Below are 20,855 nucleotides of genomic sequence, written 5' to 3'. Positions count from 1 at the left end.
AATATTTAAACAAATTCAATTTCCTTCCTCAAATGTTCATATTTTGAATTTAGTCTCTCAAATGGGTTTATAAAAACTTAAATTAGTCTTTTAAATAATTAAAGATTTAGACTTACTCCCTTAAATGTTCATAATAAGTCCCTCAAATCTTTATAAATTTTACAAATTACTACCTTATATTTAAAATTAGTCCCTCAATTCGTTAAACATTTTCAAATTGCTCCCTCAAGTAGTCATATTTTGGAATTTTAGTCCCTCAAATGGTGGGTATTTTCATCCCACTTATGTTTGACCAAGATTTTGTCCTATTTGGGTGGTAAGCACACGATGGTGATCATAACCATGGTTTTTTTTGGAACCAAACAATAGAAAATGAGGAAATCAATTCACACATGTTTTACTTTCTTGTCTTTTCAAATTAAACCAAACTAATGAATGTGGTGGAAAACAATTATGCCACATGTTTTTTGACGAAACAAACACAAGAAGCACTCTTTTCAAGTATGTGACGGAAACACAAAAAGTGAAGGAAAGTGGTATTTGGAAAATAAAGAAAAGCAAGCAACCAACCCCTTAGGAGAAAAAGAAGGCTAAATGACACTTACATATGTTATTGTTTTGTCTCACCACTTTTACACTTAAATACTCTAATTTTTAAAAATAGCACATAAATATTATAGTCTTTAAAAAAGTAGGACTTAATATCATAAGTTGTAAAAAACTGGCGCATCAATACCTTCTGTTAGTTGCAGGAGGAATATTCTTAAGAATATTCCCATGTGATTAGTACATGACATTTTTGTGTTGTATTGACCCTATTTATTGTTATATTTACTATTATACCTAATTTTCATCTTTATTAAATTCTACATTCATTTTCATGGAGGGATTCTTTTTGTCATAACAAGTTTTTTGAGTAATGTTTATAATATTTAACAGCGAACAACTTAGGGTATTGTGTTGCTATTTTTTTACAATTTAGGGTATTCAAGTGTAAATGAGAGTATTTGTTGCTATTTTTTATAATTTAGGGTATTTATGGTGTAGACTATCACTCATAGTAACTATTATGGAACTCTCTTCAGATTTAATACTTTATTGTGAAGCCCTTTAATATTTATTTTTTATTAGAAAATATCATACTGTAAAAAAACTGTTTAAATTCACCTATATATCAAAACTGTCACCTTCTTCTTCCTTTTAACATACATTCTCTTTCTCCAAAAGGCAAGACATAGATCAGAAGCTAAAAGTTACACCAAACAGTGGCTAAAGTGAGATGATTGAAGAGATTATCTTCATTTTCTATTTTCTTTAAGTTCTCTTTGTTAGTAGTCATAATTTCCTAATATATTTCCTAATTTGTTTTGGTAACAGGTTATTAGGATTCCTAATCTATTTTGGTAATATGATTTCAAATCTGTTTTGGTAACAGGTTATTAGGATTCCTAATCTGTTTTGTTTTTTGTTTTAGATTTCCCAGTATGTTTATGATTTTAGGATTTCTATATTTATGGAACAATTGGAAGAGAGAATTGAGAAGAAAATTAGGGATATTTGCAGCACAGAAAAGATGTATTTTCTTAGTTATTGGTTAGGGTTATATTTGGAGAGAATTAGAGATTTGTTAGTGAGATTAATTGGTGAGTTTGAGTGATTTGTAATCTCAGTTTGTACTCTTCTTTTCTATTAGTGAAAAACCCTATCCCCTTCTTGTCCTGTGGACGTAGGCAACTTGCCGAACCAAGTTAAAATTGGTTGTTTGTGTTTGTGGCATTGATTTGGTTCGTTTGGCCTTCTCTCGACGTTCGTTTGATTTGATTTCTCGTAGCACATTGGTTTAGTTATTTGGCTTCCGCAGCGCTCAACAATAACTACTTAGGTTTGATGTGAAGAGAAAGGAGAAAGAAGAGAAGCTTTATTGAGGGGTAGTTTAGAGATCATGGTATAAATTAAACCAGTTTTAACAATTTTAACAACAGTGAGAGAGTCTTGTAAGAGCGACACTACAGGCACACCCCCAACCACACCTTGGGGCACACCCCCTCTCTCAGTTATAGTCTAGGGGCCCACTTTAGGGCCCACTTTAGATTTTTAAAAAAAATCTAAAGTGGGCCCTGTGCACTGTAGCTGAGAGAGGGGGTGTGCCCCAAGGTGTGGTTGGGGGTGTGCCTGTAGTGTTTTCCGTCTTGTAATGAAAAAAAAACACTATTAGGGGGTTTTATAATGAACTGTCAAATCTGAATTGGGTTAATTATCTTATAAAGGCAACGTGCAACACTTATAAAGTCCTCAATGAAATTATAAAAGCATGGAGATTTTATATCAGCTTATGTTCACAACATTTATTCTCAAAGAAAGTTTATACTTTTGGTTGGGTGGTTGAACGATAGAGACTCATTGCCACACCTTTACTCTCAGATCTCACTGAATAGAAAAGTACAGTTCTAATTACTTGTTTTAACTTTTGGCAGCTATTTGATTGAGTGTTTCTCCAGCAAATGGAGGAATGATATCTTTTATACTAATTTTATTTTTATAGTTTCTCAATCAAAATGCAGAGCTAACATTTTTTTTATTATAGCCTTTTCTGTATTTCATAAAAATAACTCTTAACTCAAGCTTTTTGATATTCACACTGAAATTAGTAGTCCTCTAGTCTTGGGTACGTATCATTGGGACGCACAAAGACGCTTCTATCTATAATGTAAAAGGCAACATAATTTTTCTCTTGACCCTCCTCAGTTTTTCTTTGAGCCAAAGAATTCCCTTAACCAGTTCTGTATTGCGAACTCCCACCTTAATTTCAAACTGGCTTCAAATCTTGCTTGAGCTTGGGCGGGTGTCTCCTCTTCCACAGCTTCTGACCCTAAAAATGAGAACCAACACATTTCAGCATTGAGCATCTTTTATTTTTTTTAACTAAATCTTAACACAAGTTGAATAACAGAGAAGCTAGTTCTCACTATATTTATGTGCTTGGGCATTCCGTTCTTCTTGCCGCTTCAGTTGCTTGTTGAAAGATTTGACGGCAGCGAAGACATCTCTCGGCCTCTCCCAGCCTCCTCCAAAAACGCCGTGAGCCTCTTTAGGCTGTGGGCGTGTTAGAAACTCGAGCAACGGGAGCTCTTCCGTCTCCACCCAATGGATGCAATTGGTAGGACACGATTCAATCGAAACCTGTCATGGAAGAATCATTGCAGTTTCTTGACCGAGGGGGGAAAAAGGAAAGACAATTCTTCAAATTAATTGGTTGAGATTGTACGTCGATTTGCTTGTCAATATCTCCAAATTGAATTCTGACTCGGGCACATCCAAGAGATTCATCCATAGCAAATGTGTTGCTTGCATGGTGCACGCATTCCCTGCATCCTGAAACCAAATGAAATGTAACAGATGTATTTTTGTTGCTATTTGAGATGGGATTTTAATTCTAATTACCAATGCATTTGCTTTCATCTACAAAGAGAGCCTGGGGTCTTATTGGTCCATTCCATGAGCTATAGCCCGAGCCAGAGAACTTGGATTCAAACCCTTCTCTCTTTTTGCCGCTGGAGATATCATATCTTCTTCTTAGGTCCTGCTTTATCAGTGCATGGTATGCTTCATTAAGCATTAATGTGTATTCATGACCCTGAACAAAATAAAATAAAATCAGAAAAAAGAATTTGAATCCATGCTTAAATTGTAAAAATCAAAGATAGTTGAATTACCTTTTCGCCGGCGATATCAGGATGGTATTTCTTTTGAAGTTTCCTATAAGCCTCCTTGATCTCCTTGGGAGTAGAATCAACGGAGACACCAAGGAGCTGGTAGTAGTCTCTTGTCTCTACTTCTTTCTTTCCCTTTAGAGTGCAACATCTGAAGCTAGCAAAAGTATGTCAATTGTTATAATTCATCAAGAAGTGTGAAATTTTGAAGGAAAAAGATAGAGTTGTAGGTTGTTGAAGTGCTTACTTTGATCTGGATTTGATCGGATGGTGGGTTTTGAGAGGTTTTGGTAGGAACAAGTGATGAGTAGTAAGAGAGGTTCTGCAATCAAGCATCTTTTTTTTTCTTTTATCCTTTTTTTTCGTTTCTTTTTTTCCTTCGATTTTAGTACTGGATAAATTATACAAACCCAAAGAAGATTTGTAGCTTTGTGGAAAGGTCAGGGAGATATTTACTTGCTTGGTTCAAAGCCCTCAAAAGTCCCCATCACTGGATATTAACTAATATTATCCCTACAACTTAAAAACGAAGGTTATTATCTTGTTAGGCAAAAAAGTTCAAAATAATTAGGTTGCATATTTGTAGTCATAAACATTTTTTGTACCTCTTTCTTATGTCCTAAATTTTTTCCATAATAAACTTAATTTCTCAACCGAATTCTCTTTCATTATTGTCACTTATTCCAGTTTTCTTCAAAGAAGCTTACCTTGCTTATTCTTGGCCCAATTTAGTTCTTGAACAAAGGCTTTGCTATTGTGTCTCTGAACTATTACAAATGCTTCACAACTCTTTTGAGATTATTATTATTTTTTTACAAATTATTCAGCCAATAGTCAGTACTGCTAAATTATGTATCTGATAGTTGACTATTAATATATTTTTGGTTATTAATTTCTAATGCATATCTTACGCAAAAAAAAAAAAAACATATCATAGCATGATTTAGGCATATAATTGTTAGGCTAAGAAAAAATATTGGTAATGATTTTGGAGATATAACTATAGCAAATCTACTGGAAATAAAACCATAAAGAGCACTTTCTATAGAGAATCATATAGGGAGATAGGAGCATCTTATACATGTGTTCCGCTACCAGTTTAAGTGGTGATTACACTAACCTTTGTACTGTTTGCCATAATTAGTTTTTTTACTGTTTGCACTATTTTTACTGTGTGTGTTGATCTTGTGTATTGTTTGCACTAATTTAGGATTTGTAGTGGACACGTCTAGCCTCCTCCTTCCTCCCAATATGAAGAGTTCTGTCACCATGATTTTTCCCCAAACTTACCTTTGGAGAGTTGAGATCATTTTTCTGACAAATAAAACTTAGTGCTCGCCCTGGATATGCGCCAACTAGAGTTTCGCCAAGTCCTTTCACCACCTGGCATTGTGAACCATTAACATCTACACAGGTCAAAAATGGCTAAATCTTGTTTGGAAAAGTACCTCGGCATAAATCTGCGATGAGTCCCCAGTTGATGGATTGGTAGTGTGGATGACGAAGGCATAGTCAGCACTTATGATTTCTTGAACAAGGACAGCCATGCAGAGATTGTCATGATCAAGCTTCACTTTCCGTGTACTGAAGTATGCTCTTTCGTTCCACTTGGAAGCCCATACCTAGGATCAGAGGAAAGCCAATATGAGAATGACACTTTCATAAAGCGGTGAAGTGATTGAATTGAGATCAAGTAGAATTCCAGTGAGAACTCTTGACTTCTCATCCTGTAAGAGTTCATTACCTGACCTATCTTTGATGTGCACAATTTGATGATAGGTTTTAAAAAAATCCTTCAAATATTTTGATGGTATAGTTATGCACATTAATCTGCTGTATATTATGGAATGTACGTGTTTAATTATGAACCCACATTTATTCGCATCAATCTGTTCTGTCAAAGCGTTTATATATGACTTGTAAGTTCAACAGTGGGACAATAATTAGTGCACAAGGGTTTAATGCTCACTCTCGATGTAAGGCTGTGATTAATGTCTCATTGCCTCTCCTCTAATTCTCTTGTGCTAGCTACAAACGTCCGCTGCTCAGCTCCCATTTTTCTCTAGAACTGACCACACTCTTTAGTGCTAGCTACACAAATCCTATCCCATGCCTTTAATGAATGACAGAAGATCTTGTGAAGATAACTGTGATTAACAGTGCCACAACAATAAATAAAACCTTCGTGATGCCTTTTGGTTTTCCTCTTTAGAAGTAAAAAAAACATATATGACAATAAATATTTTACTCCAGGCAAGAAGCATTAACAATTGGAAAACCAAAGCTGCATATACAATGTTATTTTTCCTAGGAAATATTATTGCCAAATGGCTATATGATAGTTCCGGGAAAGACAAGAAATCCATATTTTCTCCTTTGTCAATGATAATGGTATGCTATTGAAGTCATGACTGATTATCATACTGAACACTATAATCTAACCTTTTTTATTGCCATCCATGCTTGTTCCCAACGTTGCTCACCTTCATCACCAGGCCAAGGAATTCCAGCACCCCTCATTTTCTCCTGTAGCTCTTGCACCTGAAATCATTTGATATTCTGATAACATTATATTTGGATCCCCCCAGAAACTATTAACGAATCAAAATGTGGAAACTGACAATTTATTAACTTCACTAAATAATCAATTTTACTACTGGCAGCTACAGACATGTAACAAAATGAAGTCATGAAGAAACTTCACTTGATTCAGGGGATATGTTTGATTAACAAGCAAAAATATTAAAGAATGCTCACAATATAAAGTCTCTCCGTATGAAGTGTTCCGATCTTTTCTTTTTTAAACAAGAGAATAAATAATGAAGGTACACATGGATAGTAAAACATAAAAGAGAATGTTAACAACATATTTTCTCTATATGGAAATATCCTGAAAACATATAGTGATTATCTCAGAAGGTATCAACCCAAAATTATGCTTTCAAAAGCTCTGGTCACTTTAAAAGTGCCACATAGTAGGATAGCCATACCAATTGCATTGGAGCAGCTAGCTGTAAAACAGTTCTCCGAATTTCACCTAAGGCATTAAACTCTCCTCCTTCTAACTTTTTCTTTAGCATCTCAAGCTCTCCAGCTACTGCCTGCAGTGTAAGAATAAAAATGTGATATTAATAACATAAATGAGTCATTAAAAAGCACCAATGTTTTACCATAACTGTGACCTAGTTAACTAAAGAGTACTGTTCTTGGTGAACATAATTGCTGAACTATCAGAAAATGTCATAAATGTTTTCGAATTAGATTGACAAGAAGTCAAGAACAGAATATCTGTTATCCCCTGGCCTACAATAGATTAGACTTCCAGCACAAATCAGGGACAAGATTACTGGCTGCATTCCTTCTTAGTTCCATGCCTGGGACAATAGAAACATACTGATATACAAGAACAAAGAAACATGCATCTGAGGATGACCTGATTTGTCTCATCTGATAAAACCTTCTCAAAAACACCAAATGGCAGTGCTACTGATGTCGGGATTCCAACCCAGGAAGGTACTTTTCCTTTCAGATAGGAGATATTACGTGACTTAGCCCCAACCTAGAAAAATCAATACATATGAACAGGTTAGAAAATTATCATGGAGTTCAACATGAGACACTGGGAACTGATCAAACACCAAAACTTGAACAATTAGTAATAAGTTTCAGATCTTCTATAAAGCAGATACTTGAGATGCATGATGCAGACAAACTTGAAAAGATCAGGTGACAGAAAAGAAGAGTTCCAACAGATGTGACTATATCATTGTACTGACCATTTTGTTTGTGAATTCCTCTGATGATATGGCATATTTGCCACTGAATTGCTTCCTAGCTAGAGTCAGGGAAGGTGAAGGTTGAACATCATCCAAATTTGCTGAACTTGCATTGGAAAGGTCACTCTCTTTTATCTCACTAGAAAATGCAGAAAGTTTATCAGCAAAACAAACAACCCGACTCACATATCCAATACTAAAGAAAGAAGGTAAAGATCATAAGATTGAAAAGGCTGTATGAGATGGTTGCAATGTTTCAGTGAATACGGTCCTGGATTAAAGTACAATACAAAACCAGGAAAGAAAAAGGGGGCAAAAATAAACCTCAGCTATGTCAAGGATCATAATATCACACTGCTCAAATACAAGAAAAAAATTCACACACCTATATACAATATCTGCAGAAGTGGGTCTTAAGAGAAATAGCTTGCAAGAGTGCAGCAGATGTACCAACTCACTGGTCAGAACAGCAAATGCTCCATCGGGTATTTCTTCCTCTCCTTTGACGCTTTTAGCCACTAAATTGGTTGGTCGCTCATAAGATTTATTCTGAACAGTAAGCAACTCATCTACAACAACGACATATCCAGCAACTTCAACAGGACTTATAACCTGCCAACTGTTAAATTTGGACAAAACCATTTACATAGTTGAATAAGAATTATCATCCAATAAGTTATCTATATTTAAATTTTCATCTGACTTCCATTTTGGTCATAATTAGTTTGGAGGTCTACTGTAGATAGTTATGTAAAAGGCTCTGGATTTTCACAAAAAGAAATACAAGTTTCTACTTTGCAAAGCTTATTAAGGTAATAACAGTAGAAGCTGAAACAATGAAAAGTAATTGGACCAAGCTAGATATCAAAAGAAAACAAGGCCTTGCCACATTACAAATCTGTTTAACCTTCTTAACTGCTTACTTTTATTACACCCCGAGATATTTTACAGGTTAAGGAAATAACGATAAAAATATTCTTCTTGATTCAACCAACCTTCCTAGATTTGCCTCCTTACGCAAAACGGGGTCAAGTCGATTAAGGAGTGCTGATAAAGATGCAGCTGAGCCACCACGAATAATTTCTTCAGTAAATATATTCACCTGGACAGTAAATAAATGTGAAACAGAAATCAGGTTAAGGTGCATTATTCAAAGGAAGTAATTGTTTAGTATACATACTGCCCATTGATCAACTCCAAGCAACATTCCAAGGTATTCAGCTGAAGGTTGCAGCACTTGGTGGTATAGTTCTGCATTGCTTGATAAGGCTAGACGAGTTCTATCAAGAAATGATTTTGCATATAATGCCCACTGGTTATCTCGTTGGCTGCACATCTCCAAGGCATGATTCCATCCCTTCCAAAAAACATCAAAAAGGGAAAAGTAAGTCTCTGCTGCATCACAATAATCACTTTTGCTAAAGCTTTAATCATGAAACTTGTTCAAATTATTTTGGAATTTGGCATGCTACAACTTACAAACTATAGTTTGCAATCTGAAATATCCAATAAAAAACTTCATGTTAAACACAATTTTAATAATTGTGAAGTAAATGGACAAAGAAAGAAGGTTACCACATATTTCTCCATGGTATGGTAACATATAGAAACCTCAAGAAAATGAAGGACAATTACTGAGATGAGAAGCTAACCAACAATTTACAAAGACATACCTTAATGCAGTATAATAGATCTTCATTATCATCGGTCGATAGAGCAAGATTTTCAAGAGATAGACTGATGAAATATATAATTTTCTGAAACAAAAATCAAAAGCAAATTTTCTGTAAAACAAAAGCACAAGTAAATGAAAGAAACAAAAGTAACAAAATTACTCTAGTACTACTAGTGAGATTATAATGGGGAATGAGTGAAGAACCTCTGGTTTAGCATTGTTCAGCTCTTCATATCCCCGCTCAATAGCGGTCCTCACTGTAGAATCAAGGGCAATATCCAAAAAAATAAGATCCTTAAGACGCTCATGGGAGTTGAGCAACAGAGGTCGAAGTTCAACCCGTGCCTCCAACAAACCCTGAAAGTTGTTAAAGCATAAAATTTAGGACAAACTTGCTAATATTTCCACTTAACTCTGCCTATGTACTTCTCTTCCTCAATCTAGAAATAAAAAAAAGTTATTTACAAACCGGAACCATAAAAATTTTGGATCAAAATTATATAAGAGCATACTTATCAGGTACCTACTAAATCGACAAGCTTAAGCTGATAGGTAACCAACACTACCATGATGCATGATCTATGCTAGCAACATACTATTCTGTCATGCGGACTTTCAGGCCATATGGAAAAGTCTCAATTTAAAAATGTCTCTCCAGGAAAGGCCTAAATGAATATAATTTAAATGTCTTGATGAAGTTCTCAATCATGTCCCTGGTACCACATTGATAACTACTTTATCCAAAAGTTTAAGCTTATGTGAAGCAAAAGTGTATATCAAGCAATCCTAAGAACAGCAGATGCAAGTTGAAATAATGCATGTGCGAAATTGAAATTGTGCACATTTTTAGAGCCCTCACCTCAAGCAGAGGCTCCACCATCTTGTCTTCAATATGTTCCAGAATAAATCTTAACAGATCCTATCGAACAAATTGAAAAGAATAATATATACTGGGAGGTACAATTACATATATTATTAAAATAAGTCCGAAAAATTACAGGAAATCCAGATGGCAAGCCCCTTATAGGATTTATCTGAACCCCGACCATGAACCCTTCACCCTGAAAAAATATTGAAGCTCCATCAAGTATCATCGACAGATAGTATGTTTCAGAGTAGGTTAAGAGTAGGTTAAGCATGAAAACTTACCTCAGCTTTATATCCCATGCAAGTTGCAATTGCAGACTCAAGATCAGCACCTGAGTGAACAGCCTGAAAAAATAACCAACAAGTATAGTTATCCAAGGAGGCTTAGAAAAGAACAGCCTTCTGGTCATGCCAATGACACTGACAATGAAAATCAATGAACTTTGGCGCGATGGCTATCCTATAGATTATTAGACTCTCATTGGCATGGGAAAAATCCAGTACAAATTGGGTACACTGTTGATGCTGAGTCTACAAAGTGATGCATTGATGTATTTACTTGGGGCAAGAATCCGAACAGTGTATCAAGTGTAACACCCTAATTTAGCAAAACATTTTGATGATGTTTGCAGTTCATAAAGTTACCAGAAAGAAAATTGATTATTTTGATGAAGAAGACCAAAAGAAGCTTCAATTTCTTAAATCGTGAGTGGTTAATTTGAATATTTATGAAAGAAACATGTATCTATATCAGGAAAGGTTATCTAGCTAAGAACCTCGACAGGTGTGTTCAAAAAGATGGCAAACAGATTACACAGGTATCGTAGAAGAAATTTATAACTTTTTTCATTAGTTGAAATTGCTTCACGCACAAACAGGAGATATTATTTTACATTATATCTGTTGTATGTCAAGAAAGTCTTCAGAATGAAGGTTAATCAGACTAACCTTCAGAGTCCTCAAGTAGTTTCCCAAATCACGCAAAAGGCCATCCTTCTGGTCACTCCTAAAATGTGGTTCTGAGTGAATGGCTCGGTCATAGCTTAATAAGCGTTCCTTTGTTACACCATTTTTGTTCAAGGTGTCCCAGTAAACATTGACATCAAAGTCACTACTAACATAATCTATAAGTGCCTGGAAGAATAATTTTTTCCGGGGAGGATAATTTGGTCAGAGAGATTCTAACAATTTTAAACAGGTTGGAGCACTCAAGCGGAGACCATGCGTCGAATACCTGACAAATTACTACATCATCAGGACTGGTGTTATTGTGTAGCTTCTGGTGCCATTCCTCCATCATCCCACCCTTGCAATCATTGTTTCTCTGCAGAATGACAACATCATAATAAGACTCAAGTCATGTATCAAGAATTAATAAACAATTTAATTAATAAATAACCCTGTCATTCATTAGACTGAGAACAAGTATAAACAAAAAAAACTACCTGAATCACCAAGATCTCATCACGGATACGCTGTCCCACATCTCCTTCACCTCCACGGCCAACAGTGGACATAATCATCCTTATGATTTCCCGATTTTGGGGGTTATTTTTGTACATATCTTGAAGTAAATTTGTAAGTCTGTCCTGGGCTTTGCTAATCTCACTGTAGCAGAAGATATGTTGTTTGAGATAGAAAAGAAAATAATGTTTATCTATCAAGAAATTCAGACTTGCAAAAGGAATATGATGGTCTTAGGTTAGCAGAGAAAAGAAATACTGTGACACAGGAATTGAAATATCACAACAGGATTTGTCGATAAAGCACAATCATAATATCATGAAGGAGGATACCGTGGCTTCACATTGTAGTTCTTGTTCCATACAAGTTGTCTTGTGGCCATGAATCTCATCCATACAAGGATTCCAGAAAGACCTAATTTCCCAGAAGCTCCGAATTGCTCCATCAAATCTGCTGCAATGTTAAATCTACACCAGAAGAAAGCAGAATATTGTCTTCAAAAGTATGAAAATAGTAATCTAAAGCAATTAGCTTTGTAAGTTTCAAAACAGACGCACAACATAATTATATGCAGAGTAAAAGAGAATAGTTTAGGAATCAATAGCAATAAAGCATTTCCCAAAAGAAAGCTAGATTTCCACCATAATGATGTTATAAATTTCCTTTTGCACGTAACCATTGGGACTTCAAATAATATGGAAATCCCTAAATGCATATCTATAGAACTGTGTATCAAAAGTCTTGGAATGAGGATAACTTCAATTAGAAATGAAAGAAAACCTTTTTTTCTAAAAAGACAGAAACTAGTAGAAAGTATTAAATTAATTAAATTTAAAGAAGTCGGAACTAATCCTTTTACCTCCTTGCTTTATTTTCTGCAATAACGATGATGTGAGATGAATAAAATTGAACTTTGAATATGTGAATGTATCAACTCATAAAATAACCACATTTTCCAAAAACTTAACAGTTTGGATCCTGAGCCCTTTCCTACTGAGTTGAAAGTTGAAAGTTGAAACGCATGCAACGTCTCCACTAGAAGATGCTATACATGGTGCAAAATGAATTTTTTTTCCACATTGATAACTACTTTATCCAAAAGTTTAAGCTTATGTGAAGCAAAAGTGTATATCAAGCAATCCTAAGAACAGCAGATGCAAGTTGAAATAATGCATGTGCGAAATTGAAATTGTGCACATTTTTAGAGCCCTCACCTCAAGCAGAGGCTCCACCATCTTGTCTTCAATATGTTCCAGAATAAATCTTAACAGATCCTATCGAACAAATTGAAAAGAATAATATATACTGGGAGGTACAATTACATATATTATTAAAATAAGTCCGAAAAATTACAGGAAATCCAGATGGCAAGCCCCTTATAGGATTTATCTGAACCCCGACCATGAACCCTTCACCCTGAAAAAATATTGAAGCTCCATCAAGTATCATCGACAGATAGTATGTTTCAGAGTAGGTTAAGAGTAGGTTAAGCATGAAAACTTACCTCAGCTTTATATCCCATGCAAGTTGCAATTGCAGACTCAAGATCAGCACCTGAGTGAACAGCCTGAAAAAATAACCAACAAGTATAGTTATCCAAGGAGGCTTAGAAAAGAACAGCCTTCTGGTCATGCCAATGACACTGACAATGAAAATCAATGAACTTTGGCGCGATGGCTATCCTATAGATTATTAGACTCTCATTGGCATGGGAAAAATCCAGTACAAATTGGGTACACTGTTGATGCTGAGTCTACAAAGTGATGCATTGATGTATTTACTTGGGGCAAGAATCCGAACTGTGTATCAAGTGTAACACCCTAATTTAGCAAAACATTTTGATGATGTTTGCAGTTCATAAAGTTACCAGAAAGAAAATTGATTATTTTGATGAAGAAGACCAAAAGAAGCTTCAATTTCTTAAATCGTGAGTGGTTAATTTGAATATTTATGAAAGAAACATGTATCTATATCAGGAAAGGTTATCTAGCTAAGAACCTCGACAGGTGTGTTCAAAAAGATGGCAAACAGATTACACAGGTATCGTAGAAGAAATTTATAACTTTTTTCATTAGTTGAAATTGCTTCACGCACAAACAGGAGATATTATTTTACATTATATCTGTTGTATGTCAAGAAAGTCTTCAGAATGAAGGTTAATCAGACTAACCTTCAGAGTCCTCAAGTAGTTTCCCAAATCACGCAAAAGGCCATCCTTCTGGTCACTCCTAAAATGTGGTTCTGAGTGAATGGCTCGGTCATAGCTTAATAAGCGTTCCTTTGTTACACCATTTTTGTTCAAGGTGTCCCAGTAAACATTGACATCAAAGTCACTACTAACATAATCTATAAGTGCCTGGAAGAATAATTTTTTCCGGGGAGGATAATTTGGTCAGAGAGATTCTAACAATTTTAAACAGGTTGGAGCACTCAAGCGGAGACCATGCGTCGAATACCTGACAAATTACTACATCATCAGGACTGGTGTTATTGTGTAGCTTCTGGTGCCATTCCTCCATCATCCCACCCTTGCAATCATTGTTTCTCTGCAGAATGACAACATCATAATAAGACTCAAGTCATGTATCAAGAATTAATAAACAATTTAATTAATAAATAACCCTGTCATTCATTAGACTGAGAACAAGTATAAACAAAAAAAACTACCTGAATCACCAAGATCTCATCACGGATACGCTGTCCCACATCTCCTTCACCTCCACGGCCAACAGTGGACATAATCATCCTTATGATTTCCCGATTTTGGGGGTTATTTTTGTACATATCTTGAAGTAAATTTGTAAGTCTGTCCTGGGCTTTGCTAATCTCACTGTAGCAGAAGATATGTTGTTTGAGATAGAAAAGAAAATAATGTTTATCTATCAAGAAATTCAGACTTGCAAAAGGAATATGATGGTCTTAGGTTAGCAGAGAAAAGAAATACTGTGACACAGGAATTGAAATATCACAACAGGATTTGTCGATAAAGCACAATCATAATATCATGAAGGAGGATACCGTGGCTTCACATTGTAGTTCTTGTTCCATACAAGTTGTCTTGTGGCCATGAATCTCATCCATACAAGGATTCCAGAAAGACCTAATTTCCCAGAAGCTCCGAATTGCTCCATCAAATCTGCTGCAATGTTAAATCTACACCAGAAGAAAGCAGAATATTGTCTTCAAAAGTATGAAAATAGTAATCTAAAGCAATTAGCTTTGTAAGTTTCAAAACAGATGCACAACATAATTATATGCAGATTAAAAGAGAATAGTTTAGGAATCAATAGCAATAAAGCATTTCCCAAAAGAAAGCTAGATTTCCACCATAATGATGTTATAAATTTCCTTTTGCACGTAACCATTGGGACTTCAAATAATATGGAAATCCCTAAATGCATATCTATAGAACTGTGTATCAAAAGTCTTGGAATGAGGATAACTTCAATTAGAAATGAAAGAAAACCTTTTTTTCTTCTAAAAAGACAGAAACTAGTAGAAAGTATTAAATTAATTAAATTTAAAGAAGTCGGAACTAATCCTTTTACCTCCTTGCTTTATTTTCTGCAATAACGATGATGTGAGATGAATAAAATTGAACTTTGAATATGTGAATGTATCAACTCATAAAATAACCACATTTTCCAAAAACTTAACAGTTTGGATCCTGAGCCCTTTCCTACTGAGTTGAAAGTTGAAAGTTGAAACGCATGCAACGTCTCCTCTAGAAGATGCTATACATGGTGCAAAATAAAAATTTTTTTTGGGAGAGGAATAGGCCTTAACCCAAATTTTATTTTTTTAAAAAATATAGGCAAAGAAGTAAGGGACAACAGATTTGTTACAATGATAAAATACTCTAACTATAGCAGTCATTTGCAGTTCTTCTGCAATGGTGGAGAGGAGAGTGAGGGATCCAACTAAAGGGGATGATTGGTATCCTGATACCATACTAAGAAACAATCATATCCAAACACTCAATTTCACAAGTGTGGTTAGCAACACATATCAAGGAGTCCTAAACAAACAGTGTCTCTTCTGAGCGATCAATATTTAAGGAACCATCAGATATCATTATCTAGGAAAGAATACACCAATGGAAAACTTTATTATAGAGAGAATTATAAGTAGAATATAGTATGAGAGAAAGGAAGTGTACAAATTTCAGACCTGTGCATTAGAGATTTCTGGGCCTCACTCTCAAGATAAGCTATCTTGTCCAGCAAGGCTTTTGCAGTACCTTTTCCATCGCCAGCATCCTTCAGATAAAGAAAGAAAGTAAGTAAATATCAACAAATACTTTACATGCTATAGATATAGCATACACTGCATAATCAAAAAAGGAAAGGAAGAAACCTTGCTTATCTTTGTAGTTTCTTTGCGAATTTCCACATAGAAATCGGATCCACCATTTTTAATCCAGTTTTCATCAGAACGTAGGACAAACGGTATTCCATCATAGTTCCCCCCATCAATTTCGATTACAACAGCCTTCATATTACACATTAAAATATTAACTTGTTTTAATCAGATCGGATTTCTATGAAGTAAGAAGGTCAAAATTCTCAGATAAATTAGAGCCATAAGCTGAAAATTATCTACACTCAACAAAGCAGTAAAGGAATGATGGAAAAGTTGCAAACATAAACAAATGAAATTGAAAATAAAAGGAAGCAGAACCCTACCCGGTAGGCTATATCTTGCAAGGAAGCCTCTATAAAAGGGGTCTCACATGACTGGTCTAGTAAAATTGAATTTGGAGGTAAAGTGCTTGAAGGGGGTATCTGCAAATTTAGTAATTGCCTTGTAAATGCAACGCCGGAATAATGCTAATAGTTCATCAACTTGAACTCTCACTTATATGTGGGATACTGAACATAAAAACGGGATTTATCTTTTAAACCTCACCATCCACTCTCCAGGCGTCCTAGATAATGCCCAGTGTAGAATAAGAGGTCCTTTCAGATCTGTTGCCAGATAAACCTTCGTCTTACCAAGAGGATTTGTGACAATTACCTTCAATAGAAAAATTGGAAATGCTGTTTACAGATTACTTTTCTAGACGCAATAAATACTATAAAGCAACATTTCACAGATAAAAGAGGTATCACCAGAAGTTCCTTTTCACCAAGCTTAAAAAGTTTCTTGTTCAGTACCGGGCCTCCATCCTGCTCCTCTAAAAACTTTGAGAACGCTTCCATTGCTGTTGGGGTTTTTGGCATGGATGGCATGTTCTCTTGTGGGCTTTCAAAAGTATATTTATTTAGAAGCTGCATAATGTCCCTTTTTTCCCGCTCAATTCTTTCAATGGTGAAGTACTTTTTAGTCTTCAACTGTGCTGAGACTTTGGTGCGTACGTCTCCTTTCATCATTTTTTTTCGTAACTCAGTGGGTGACACTCCTTTACCCAGCTCTTGCTCTAGTTCTTTTCTTGCTTCCTCAAACTCCATCTAGCCAATTGGACAACATCAAGGTTTATAATAAACCACAGAAACTTCTATTAGTGACTTAAGTAATAAGGCGGTGTTTAGCTGTTATGAATATTGAGCAAACCATCTGTTTCTCAGGAGAATAGTTTGGTTTTCCAGCTCTCTCCCAACGAACATATGCCTGTACTTGTACAAGATCATCAGGAACTTCACTTGTTACAGTTGTTGTGTTCCCGGTAACATCCTTCTTGGCATTGCTAGAAGCTCTTGTTAATTTCATTCTGAGTTCTTCTATAGAAGTGCCCCTACTGATTTCCTCTAGCAATTCGGTCCTTGCCACTTCATACTCTTCCTAGGAAAATGTATAATCGTAAAAGATTAGTCATCAAAACTCATCGTCATAAAGAAAAATCTCAGCCAAACAGCTACTATTTCCATGGTCCAGAAAAAAGTAAATATAAGGGAGATAAATTCCATAATAGCATGTCAGAGTTGGAGGGAAAGAAGAAAATGAAATGAAATTAAAAGGTTTGATATAGGTCTATCCTTAGAGGGACATAACTTCATGTCGGATAATCCAGAGTAGTTGTATCCATTAATGTAGTTATAACACTAGAATAAATCTTGCACAATGAACAAATTCTATATAAACCATCAAATTCACAGGTCAAGCTAAACGATACATTTTTAAATGGAAAAGTACCGCTTCTTGATCTGGTGTATACGATTGTTTGCCCTTCCTTTCCCACCTAAGATATGCATTAATCTGCACAAGATCTTCAGGAAGCGAAACTCTTTTGTTCTCCACAGCTGACAGATTAGAGATTTGATGGCGCGATCCTGGCAACTTAACCTGGAAGTTTTCGCCATTATTCTTGAACCTGTCAAGGGAAAAGACGGAAGGTGAGAAATTGTGACTTCGGTCTGTGTAAAATGGTAAATGAAGGCAAAGGTCATAGTTTGATCACAACTCACCACCTATTTTGTGCTTCATCAAATATAAGAAACTCAATGGCTTGTATTTCTGGATCATCGATTTCTATGTTCAGCGAGGAGTATGGACCAGACTACAGAAGAGGGAAGCAAATGGTCATGATTCAGATGAAATATATGTGCATATCATACTAGCCGAGTTGATTTGGTATGGTACAGCGAAAGTCGTTATATTGAAACATTATTATGGTTGCAGAAACTTACTTTTATGAAGGACGTTCTAAGAGCCTTGTTTTTATATAATTTTGTTCCATCTGGACGCCGGAAAGGAAGAGCCCAGTCTCTGAAGAAATAGGAAATCACAAAAGTCAAATATTGTTGCAAAGATTGTTAGCTTTAGGAAATTATCTTTGAGTCATCATTTATATTGAAGAGTACATTACGAAAAAGGAAGAACTTCACATGATCCCAGGACAGAATGAATAAAGAGATTAACAGATCTGGAGGTGGCCTTACTTATTCTTCTCACGAATTCCACCCCAGTGAAGAACTAAGTCATCATGACTGTTGGTTATTCGAAAACTGATTTTCGTTGTAGAGCCAGGAGCAGGGGCTTGAACAGAAACCTGTTTGTTTGAAAAGATGACAAAACACTTTAGGAGAATTCCTATTCCAAATTGAAATAAACCTATTTCAACTTGAGCAGCTAGAGTATAAATTTATATAAGAACAAGTACCTGTAGTTCAGAATTTGCATCAAGATTGAACTTGTCTGTAACCTGATCCAGAGAGGAGAATGTTAAAAAAGTGACATCTCATAAAGCACATTGAACGGCAACATGCATACCTTACTTTCTTACTTGTTTCTAATGTGTGCATTGGTTTCCTCGGGTACTTTTAAATGAATGAAATAGTTAAATATGAAGATTTCACACATAACTATCAATCGAGCAAGATACTTGTATGCAGTAAACCTTACAATGCAATGAGGAAGTGACTGCCATCACATTTTATTGACCAAACAATGGGGTAACCACAGCTAAATCCGAGAAAATTTGCGAGTGCGTATCATATGACACTTAAGGCGTACAAGATGAAGAAACCATTGGTCATTTCTCAAAGGATGTATGCCAGCATGAATATGATCAGAATCAATTATTCGAATAAATTGACATGTTGGGAAACCACAATGGTTTCAAGTAAGCAAACACTTTTTTCTTGTGAAACTCAAAATGTCAACTGATGTGATTCTATAGTTGCACTCAAGGATAAAAGAAAAATTGATGAGGACAAGAAAAGATAATTTCCATATTTGATTAGTTGACTTTTTTTATTTTGAATTTTGAAATTTGAAATTTGAAATTTGAATTGTAGTTTAATTTTAGTTGAGTGATTTGAGGGATTGTTGTTTTATTTCTATTTTTATTGCACGTTGTGTGCACGTAGTTTTTCTTTATAAATAAGGTTGTATGAGACTATTGAAAGACAATGAATTATTGAAAATTGAAATGAAAATTGTGTTGGCTTAATTTGGGTGTGAAATCTAGGCCTCGGGTGTGAAACCCTAGATCAATACCTGTTCCTCTTCTTCCGGCCGTCAAACATCAATCTTCTCCCGTTTATCGGTTCATCTCACAGCCTCGCTGCCCCCACCCCTTCTCCTCTCCCACAAGTTGTCTAAATACTGTAATTAAATTGATTGAGATGGAAATTATTCATAATTATCGATACAAATCTTGTTAAAATCCAACTGTCATAGTAGTTTTAAATTTAATTTTGAAGATCATGAAATTTGGCGAAATGGTGTTGTTCAAATTAAATCGTTGTTTCTGATAGACCCCCTCCCCCGTTTCGCATCAAAAATATTCTAAAAAAAACAGATACTTGTGCAAGGTCAAGCTTCTAGTCATGAAACATGCCCCAATGTCTGCTCTGTATGTGCATTATTGTTCTCATACAAGTACAGTTATAACAAAAGAAAGTACCTCAGCTGAAGGATTGGTCGTCAACACAGCGTGAGTAACCATATAACCAGCCCTGTGATTTCCCTTCAATGATCTTGCTTTTGTTGTGCTCAAGTTGCCTCCGAAGAATCTGTTAGAAAGAATGGGCTTGCATTTCTTTTTCACTGCCTTAGATCCTGAGGGAACTCCAGGCAACACACTTCCTAAAAAGCCTGGATGTGTTCTACTTTGATTCTCTATAGTTGGTGGAGGGCATAGAGCTCGCTGATGTAAGCAATAACCCAAGGTGCTGTTCATGATCCTCACTCATACGCAAACACAAAGACAGAGTTCCGCCATAGAATCTGAATTGAAAGTAACAACAGAATTAGAATGAAGAATATAAATGTATTAATTACAAAATACGATGTTGCATCAATTAGACCTTGGTTAAAGAATTGTCTAACGGAGCTAACATCTGTGCATTTTCGGTAATTGTCATAAAATGAGGATATAATTCAACAATTGTAGAACGGCGAATAACGGCCCGAAAAAGAACATGGAAAAATGAAGCAGGGGACAGTCTGGAGAGTCGATCGACCGCATGCTTAGGTTCGGTCGATTGGAAACATGCACGTACAGGGCATTTATTTGACTCTCTGGCCGTCGTTCTACTTTAGACGGCATGAACATGCGCCGGTTGACCAACCGTGCTGTTTACAGCGGGAAATTTTGATCCTCTAGCCGGCAACGACAGCCCGACATGCCCCGGTCGATGTGTTCGTGTTTTGGCCCCCCCTGTCGTTCCTGATTGTTTGATTCCTGTTTGATATAAATAGGAACATAACGTTCTAGCGCCGTTAATTATGATAAGCATTGTTCTGACAGCAGTTTGAAGAGAGAATTGTGAGAGATTTATGAGCTTTGTGAGATCCTTTATTAGGGTTATTTTCGGAGATTACGAAGTGATGTAATCTCATATTTATATCTCTATAGTAAATCTCTCGCCTCCTTACCCGTGGACGAAGCCAAATTGTCGAATACCACCGTTAAGATTT

The 20,855-nt window shown here is 35.7% G+C and overlaps 2 protein-coding genes across 3 annotated transcripts; both read right to left on the bottom strand.

Annotated features, from left to right (window-relative positions):
- Positions 2,603-4,425, bottom strand: LOC109843787. 2 transcript variants are annotated; one of them, XM_020412753.1, is made up of 6 exons: positions 3,958-4,425; positions 3,714-3,867; positions 3,442-3,634; positions 3,266-3,372; positions 2,967-3,180; positions 2,603-2,869 (listed from the first exon to the last, which is right to left on the bottom strand). In XM_020412753.1, exons 1-6 carry the CDS (start codon positions 4,044-4,046, stop codon positions 2,742-2,744), a joined length of 885 nt encoding a protein of 294 aa, XP_020268342.1. In that variant the 5' UTR covers positions 4,047-4,425; the 3' UTR covers positions 2,603-2,741. The 2 variants fall into 2 exon arrangements, with proteins under 2 accessions (XP_020268342.1, XP_020268348.1); XM_020412759.1 differs by having other exon boundaries at positions 3,714-3,861.
- On the bottom strand, positions 4,902-20,163 carry LOC109828950 (alpha-glucan water dikinase, chloroplastic-like). Its single transcript, XM_020395968.1, has 30 exons — positions 19,840-20,163; positions 18,592-18,633; positions 18,371-18,480; positions 18,119-18,197; positions 17,897-17,988; positions 17,625-17,802; positions 17,046-17,273; positions 16,604-16,942; positions 16,401-16,508; positions 16,178-16,276; positions 15,849-15,983; positions 15,663-15,751; positions 14,511-14,645; positions 14,160-14,322; positions 13,949-14,038; positions 13,663-13,848; positions 12,997-13,059; positions 12,846-12,908; positions 12,707-12,766; positions 9,366-9,518; positions 9,160-9,243; positions 8,667-8,843; positions 8,482-8,588; positions 7,872-8,105; positions 7,487-7,625; positions 7,144-7,269; positions 6,701-6,811; positions 6,153-6,251; positions 5,159-5,332; positions 4,902-5,093 (listed from the first exon to the last, which is right to left on the bottom strand). Exons 1-30 carry the CDS (start codon positions 20,113-20,115, stop codon positions 4,917-4,919), a joined length of 4,116 nt encoding a protein of 1,371 aa, XP_020251557.1. The 5' UTR covers positions 20,116-20,163; the 3' UTR covers positions 4,902-4,916.

Source organism: Asparagus officinalis, chromosome 1 (assembly GCF_001876935.1).
Source record: "Asparagus officinalis chromosome 1, Aspof.V1, whole genome shotgun sequence".
NCBI classification, from domain to species: domain Eukaryota; kingdom Viridiplantae; phylum Streptophyta; class Magnoliopsida; order Asparagales; family Asparagaceae; genus Asparagus; species Asparagus officinalis.
This window is presented reverse-complemented; position numbering and strand designations above follow the sequence as displayed.

What these genes read in the sequence shown, in the direction of transcription:
- LOC109843787 (XM_020412753.1), bottom strand. Translation starts at nt 4,046, where the DNA reads ATGCTTGATTGCAGAACCTCTCTTACTACTCATCACTTGTTCCTACCA. An exon ending in CTGATATCGCCGGCGAAAAG is followed by an intron (nt 3,635 to 3,713) that starts GTAATTCAACTA and finishes TATTTTGTTCAG; the next exon opens with GGTCATGAATACACATTAAT. An exon ending in AGATGAAAGCAAATGCATTG is followed by an intron (nt 3,373 to 3,441) that starts GTAATTAGAATT and finishes ATTTGGTTTCAG; the next exon opens with GATGCAGGGAATGCGTGCAC.
- LOC109828950 (XM_020395968.1), bottom strand. Translation starts at nt 20,115, where the DNA reads ATGAACAGCACCTTGGGTTATTGCTTACATCAGCGAGCTCTATGCCCT. An exon ending in GGAATTCGTGAGAAGAATAA is followed by an intron (nt 18,198 to 18,370) that starts GTAAGGCCACCT and finishes CTATTTCTTCAG; the next exon opens with AGACTGGGCTCTTCCTTTCC. An exon ending in AAGGAGGCAAATCTAGGAAG is followed by an intron (nt 8,106 to 8,481) that starts GTTGGTTGAATC and finishes CAAATTTAACAG; the next exon opens with TTGGCAGGTTATAAGTCCTG.